Raw genomic sequence first — 7,335 nt, 5'->3', positions numbered from 1 at the left:
CTGGGCTTCTGCCCTCCGAGTGAGGCAGGGGTCCGTTTTGCGCAAAACGCCAAATAAATCCTCTTGTTTGTTGCATCTCCTGGTCTGAGGACTGAGTTATTGGGGAGCGGCCTCCTGTGGACGTTGGGTACCCCAAACGGGGGTTCCAACAGAACTGTGTAGACACCAAGAAATTTCGATTGTTGCTAAATAGGCTCCAGATGCAGCTCAGTGGTAGAGCTAGCCTTTGGCATTCTACAAGGCCAATTACACTATCACACTGGTCCACTGAATCTGAAATACGGAACAGGCTGGTCTTTTCTTCTGCAGTGCTCAGATCTCAGGATTACTACTTACTCTTTTGGTGGTGACTTCATGCAACATACTTAACTGTTCTGTGCCTCAGAAAGAGGATAGGATCAATAATACCTATTACACAAGACTAGTCTGGCAACATCAACACTTGGGAGGTGGAGGCTGGAGGACTGTGATGCATTCAAGACCAGCCTAGGCTACACAGTAACTTTGAAGGCCTTGTTACCAAAAATGTACCTGGGGCACAAGGCCTGCAGTGGCACTGACTGTCCTCAAGTGTGAAAACCCAAAGGGACAAGCGTTGCCTAGGCTCAGCAGTACAACATTCATTAACAAGGACGTTGGTTTTATCCCCAGGGCCAGAGAGAGGACCAAGTACCTGACGGAAGGTAGTACTTATTACTGCTATCATTTTTAATGCTATCATTTTAATTAAATATTTTATTATTTGTGCCAGGCATGGTGGTGTGTGCCTTTAATCCTAGCCCTCGGGAGGCCGAGGCAGGTGGATCTTTATTTATTTATTTATTTTTGGTCTTTTTGAGACAGGGTTTCCTTATAGGCCCAGCTGTCCTGGAACTATGTGGACCAGGCTGGCCTTGAACTCACAAAGATCTGCCTGCCTCTGCTAGGATTAAAGGCATGCGCCACCACACCCAGCTAATTTTTAAAATTTCTTTTTGATTTTTTAACATTTTATTTATTATTTTTATGTGTATTAGTGTATTACCTGTATGTAAGTGCACCTGTGTCATACAATGCCCATTAAGTCAAAAGTAAGCATGTTGGATCCCCTGGAACTGTAATTGTAGATGGTCGTTAGCCACCATATGGGTGGTAGGAATTGTACCTGGGTCCTCTGCATTAACAGCAAGTGCTCTTATCCGCTAAGCCATCTCTCCAGCCCCTTATTTATTTTTATTTTATATGTATTAGTATTATGCCTACATGTGTGTTAAGTGCACCTGTGTCGTGCAGTGCCCCAGAAGGTCAGAAGAGGGCGTCTGATCCCCTGAACAGGAGTTACAAATGGTTGTTAGCTGCCACGTGGGTGCTGGGAATTGAAGCTAGGTTCCTGGGAATAGAAGAGGTGAGCCATCTCTCCAGCCCCTCCTCCTACCTAATGTTTTAGAACAAAGTGTTTCGAAGATTGAAAGTCACCTAGACATGGCGGGAGGCATCGTTGAGACCAACTTTTAGACTAAGAACCCAGGCTCTTCCTGTCTTCCAAAGCGCCAGGAACCCTAGCGCGCCCCTCCCGCGCTTGGCCACGCCCTGTCGCTCCTGGGTCCGCCCCTGCGGCCCCGCCCTGGCCCACTCTTCGCGGCCTCCGCTAGTCTCGCGCTAGTCTCGCGGTCTTTCACTGTGTGAGAGCTCATCAGCCCGGACCGGCGGTTGGTCGGGCGAAACCATCTTCCTCCTTCCGTGGGGGAAACCCAAAGCCACTATTGCCACAGTTTTCTTAATACTTCGCTTTTCAGACCCGGATATTCATCTTTCTGTAGCTACACACTTATTATCGCGCGTTCGAAGCCAGGATGGGAGCTGAGCCGCGGAGGCGAGCGAGCTGCGGAGGTCTCGAGCGTTGCGCTCCCCTCTTGACGGGGCACGGGTGGGCGCGGCCAAAGGCAGGCGGGGGCGGGAGGCGGCCGTAGCGCCATTTTGTGGGCACGAAGCGGTAGCTCGGCTGCTCTTGGATCCTGTGCGACCTCCATTTCTTCGTCGTGCTTCCTAGCAGAGGTCTAGCGGGTGAGTCGCTCGCTGTGGCTGTCCTGTGTGCTTCGGTCCCGCCTTGGGGAAGTCTGGGGCCACAGCCACAGGGACAGAGCCGTGGGGCCCGGACTGCCGGGGCGCGCGCGTCCCCGTCGTTGAGGCCTGGCGGGGGCGGGAGCGAGGGCGCCGGGCCTGTGGAGCCTGCCGGGCTGAGCGGACCGGGGCTGGAGCATGCTCGCTCACCTTTGGGATCCGTAGTTGCCTCTCTAGGCCTCGGGCCCCCGGCGGCCCCACCCCGGGACACTTGGGGGTAAAAAAAAAATTCCCTTGGCCCTCGCGCAAGGGCTTCTGGGAGGTGGCGGCCTGCACTTCGACGGACCTGGGCCTCCCGGCTCGCCGCGTTAGTTAGCGATCCCCAGGCGGAAATGAGGAACCGAGAGGCTCCGAGCCTCTGTTCCCGCCGGTTCGCACCGGTTTCCCGGCTTGCGCCTCCGCGCCCTACCTTAAGGAATGCCTTCCTAGCGAAGTTCTTGGACCTACTTGGGCATGTGCTTGCCTGATGGTCTCAGCCCCGAGAACGAATTCTATTGGCTGTGGACACGAAGTACTTAACTACAGTAACTACACGATCCGCACGAGCCTGTAACTCCAGCACCCCGGGAACGTAAGCGTGTGCTACACGATACTATCCCCCCTCCCCAAAAAAGTAATAAAATTGGAAAAGAAATAGTTATTTCTTTATGGATTTCCGCTTGTTTGCAGCTGGTTTTGTAACCGTCAACCAGCACCCCGGGAACGTAAGCGTGTGCTACACGATACTATCCCCCCTCCCCTAAAAAGTAATAAAATTGGAAAAGAAATAGTTATTTCTTTATGGACTTCCGCTTGTTTGCAGCTGGTTTTGTAACCGTCAAGCCACGTGGTGACTCTTGCAAGAAGTGTAAGCGCAAACTCCTGAATGGGTGATCTGGCAAGACATTAGATTTTAATAAGAAACCACTCCCCTTTCCTTTGTTTGCCTCCTCGATTTTCAGGGATAACAACTGAAATCGAGAATCCATTGCAAGAGTCTTCTGGAGGTTGGAGTAAGGCTGTGGAGGTGTGTGTTTGCTGAGTGTAAGGAGTTGCTCTGACAACTGTTGGTCATTCAAACCTCTCTTCCTTTTAAGAGAACAAAGCCAAGATGTCTGAATATATTCGGGTAACAGAGGATGAGAACGACGAGCCCATTGAAATACCATCCGAGGACGATGGCACTGTATTACTGTCCACCGTCACTGCCCAGTTTCCAGGGGCGTGTGGCCTTCGATACAGGAATCCAGTATCTCAGTGTATGAGAGGGGTCCGACTGGTGGAAGGAATTCTGCATGCTCCTGATGCTGGCTGGGGAAATCTGGTATATGTTGTCAACTATCCCAAAGGTTTGTTAATCCACTTGGTTTTTGCACTGTTGCTGGCTATGCTCTGACTTGTATCTCATCCTAAGTAGATCGTTGTTGTTTAATTCTTGGGGTACGGTTACTGGGCATGTGACACAAGGCCTCGTAGTTGCCAGGCAAATAGTCAACAGTTGGGCTCCATGTTCATAGCATGGCCTATTTCCACAGCAGAATAAAATGTCTCCTGTAACCCAGCTATTTTAATCATATGTGCCTGTGTGTACACAAACCCATTAGTACATGGAGGCCAGAGGTGTCAGATCCCCCAATCTGGAATTACTGGTGGTTGTTGGTCATCTAATGTGGGTGCTGGGAATTGAACTCGGGCATTGGGAAGAGCAGTACGTGCTCTTAACCATGGAGCCAGCTCTCAAATTTTTTTAAATTTATTATTTTTATTTTATGCGTGCGCGCTTGTGTGTGTGTGGCCTGCATGTAGGTAAGCGCACCCGTGTCGTGCAATGCCCACGGAGGTCAGAAAAGGCTGTTGGATCCCCTAGGACTGGAGTTAATGGACAGTTGTTAGTTGCCATGTGGGTGCTGGGATTCGAACCCTGGGTCTTCTGCAAGAACAGCCAGTGTTCTTAACTGCTGAGCCATCTCTCCAGCCCCCTCAATTGTTTTCTTAAACTTTGTTTTAGAATAAATTAGTGGAAATGGAGATAATTATAAGGTGATAGCTACACTTAAATATTGAACTGTCTGAATGGTAGTTGCCAAGTTGATGCAAAATTGAGGGAATTAATAACTTAATTAGTGCCTTCAAGTTCTGTCTGTCCTGTCAGTAGATTCTTATAAAGTGTCCCAGGATTTTGGTTCATTTCCCTTGCTTGGCTTCTTTTTTTTCCTAATATTTTATGTGTATGAGTGTATTGCCTACATGTAAGTGCACTCATGTGCAGGAAGAGGGTGTCTTCTTATTTGTCTAATCTCTACCTTAAATGCACATCAGTTGCAGTGGCCCAGATCTTGAGTTAATTTCAAGGTTCTGGTCTTAACATTCACTGTCTCTTAGCACTGCTGTTGTAAATCTAAAGGAAAACAAGTATGTCTAGGAAGTAGGTGCATTTCAGCAGTGTAAGTGGATAGCGATCAGTAAATCTGTATTACAACAATACCGCGACAAAGTGCTCCACACACCTGTAATCCCAGCACTCAGAGGGCTAAGGCAAGAGAATTGCAAGCTTGAGGCCAACCTGGCTATAGTGAGTTCGTGGCCAGTCTGCTTTGAGACACTTCCAAATCACCAGATTTAGTCAATATGCAAAGGTGACATATGTCTAGGAAAATTTGGGGTCGGGGAGCTTGAAATGGGGTCTCTGCCCCAAGCTGGCCTAAACTTGATTTTACATTGTTCTGATTCTTGAGCTATTGGCTATAGCTTAGGGTCTACCCTGAATTAAAATGACATTCAGTGGTGTTGCATACATAAAATCTTCAGGAGGAACACAAATTTGAGACTACCAAGGGTTGTTGTGTCAGAATGAGCAAGGGCCTGGGGATGCAGCTCACAGGAAGTGTGGTCGTCCTGGGTTTAATCCCAGAGGGGGACATGTCATTTATCTGAGTGAAATAGTGCATTATCAGTAATTCCCACAGGAGGATGAGACCAGAGAATTACTTGAGTTTAGGTGTTTGAGACCAACTTGGGCAGCATGAGGCTCTGTCTCAGTAAAACCAAACAAAAGGCATGGTGGTGCACGCCTTTAATCCCAGCACTCAGGAGGCAGAGGCAGGCGGATCTCTGAGTTCAAGGCCAGCCTGGTCTACATAGTGAGTTCCAGGACAGCTGGGGCTACAGGGAGACCCTGTCTCAAAAGACCAAGAAAAAAATCCCTTAATTCTTCCTTTTAAACAAATAACTTTTTAAGTTCCATTTGGCTTAATTGTTTGTTGTTACAACAAAATTTATATTCATTGTTGAAAGTCTGGAAAAGACAAAAAAAACTTAAATTATCGTTAAATTCACATGTGGAGATTAAAAGTTGAGAATTTTCTTACATAAAGCTTCTAGATTATATAATTGGCATTCCATAATTAAATGTATTCAACACCACAAAGTTAAAATGAAATAGAATTATTTTTGTTTTGGTACAGCTTTTGAGAAAGAACATGCAATTGATTGTAATCTTCATCTATTTATTTATTTTTGGTTTTTGAAACAGGGTCTCCCTGTAGCCCCAACTGTCTTGGAACTCACTGTGTAGACCAGGCTGGCCTTGAACACAGAGATCCACCTGCCTCCGCCGCCCAAGTGCTGGGACTACAGGCGTGCGCCACCACACCTGGTGATTATAATCTTAATATACTACAAAACCAGGTTCAGGAAGATAGCCTAGCAGGTAAAAGTACCTGCCAAGCAAGCCTCACAACCTGAGTTCTATCTATAGTCCTGGTAAAAAGCTCACTGGAAGCTTGCAGGCTAAGTAGTCTGCGGTATGCTTCAAAGTAGCAGAAACTACAAGAGACCCTGCCTAACAAGGTAGAAGGTGCTGGCCAGCTCCCAGAAGTTATCCTTTGCCCTCCAAACAAGTCCATGGCACCCACCGTGTATGCACAGAGACACCCTTAGAGAGAGAATGTAAAACCAGAGTTGAGCCAGCCATGGCGAGTTCAAGGCCAGCTGGGGCTAGAGAGACCCTGTCTCAAAAAGACACCCCCCCACCCCCAAAAAAACTAGAGTTGAGAATCTGAGTTTGTACCAGAAAAGCACCTCAGTAATGAACTCAAGCCACATTCTGTCCTTGAGAGGAGGCTTACCAAAAGTTGTCAGGTCTTCATGGTTCTTAGAGCACTTTTTTACCTTATTTCTAAAATGATGGAGATAGTTTTTTATTGTTGTTTCGTTTTTAGTGTCAAATTAAGGTTTCTGTGTTTTGTCTAGATAACAAAAGGAAAATGGATGAGACAGATGCCTCCTCAGCAGTGAAAGTAAAAAGAGCAGTCCAAAAAACCTCTGATTTAATAGTGTTGGGTCTCCCATGGAAAACAACTGAACAGGATCTTAAAGACTACTTCAGTACTTTTGGAGAAGTTCTTATGGTACAGGTAAGCTTTGATGCTGTTTAACAGGTTCTCTTTGTTGGGTCATTGAGAACTAGTGTTAACTCCTGCAATATTGAAGTTTGCTTTGTGTACATACCATATATTGCCCTCAGTTCTGTACAGCACTACAGTCTGACAGTTTGAGGGACATAGGTTACATTTCCTTTAAGATACGTTTTCAGTAAGCTAGCTCTTTTCTTCACGTATGAATGGTAGATTTTCTGCTTTTCCCACTTAAGATTTGTAACCCAGTCTAATTTATCTTGGCACTCATTCATTCTAAAGCATTCTGCTGCTATCCTAAGACTAATTTAATTTTACATTGTAATTAGCCACTGCATCCAGGGTGTGTATAATGTTAGAATAATTTCAGTCATCTTTCCTAGGTTAAGAAAGATCTTAAAACTGGTCATTCGAAAGGGTTTGGCTTTGTTCGTTTTACGGAGTATGAAACCCAAGTAAAAGTAATGTCACAGCGACACATGATAGATGGCCGATGGTGTGACTGTAAACTTCCTAACTCTAAGGTATTTTGTTTTTTATGCTTTGGGAATTTTTGCTGACAAGCTCTCTTTAAGAGTAACTAAAATATCTAAATGCACTTGGAAAAGTTAATAGATTATGATCCTGAAATTGTTTGCCCATTGACATCCAAAGATTGCAATGTGTACTGAATATTTAATGCTGATTTGAAATACTTAGTTTAACTCTTCTAAATTAAAGCTTTGGCTGTGTGTGTGGTGCTGAAAACTGATACTTGCTAGGGAAGTGTTCTACCACTGAGCCCCAGCCCAGATTTTATTTTACTCATCCTTGAGTGAGCAGTAAAGAGGGGAGGGGATCT

General features: G+C 46.1%; 1 protein-coding gene across 13 annotated transcripts in view; it reads left to right on the top strand.

Moving 5' to 3' along the window:
• Positions 1-1,926: 1,926 nt before the first annotated feature.
• The window catches only part of Tardbp (TAR DNA binding protein), a 9,547-nt gene continuing 4,138 nt past the window's right edge, over positions 1,927-7,335 (top strand). For all 13 annotated transcript variants that reach the window (XR_607215.2, XR_607212.3, XR_607214.3 and 10 more), the window contains exons 1-4: positions 1,927-2,043; positions 3,177-3,428; positions 6,331-6,494; positions 6,878-7,018. Coding sequence is in view for 8 of the 13 variants with exons in the window: in XM_029562801.1 (XP_029418661.1) it covers positions 3,191-3,428; positions 6,331-6,494; positions 6,878-7,018 (543 nt within the window). In the remaining 5 variants the exon portion in view is untranslated. The remainder of the gene's footprint in view (positions 2,044-3,176; positions 3,429-6,330; positions 6,495-6,877; positions 7,019-7,335) is intronic.

The sequence above is a fragment of the Nannospalax galili genome, unplaced genomic scaffold (assembly GCF_000622305.1).
Source record: "Nannospalax galili isolate Female #2095 unplaced genomic scaffold, S.galili_v1.0 scaffold870, whole genome shotgun sequence".
Classification (NCBI taxonomy): Eukaryota; Metazoa; Chordata; class Mammalia; order Rodentia; family Spalacidae; genus Nannospalax; species Nannospalax galili.
The sequence above is the reverse complement of the archived record's forward strand: the minus strand, read 5'-3'. Positions and strand labels throughout refer to the sequence as shown.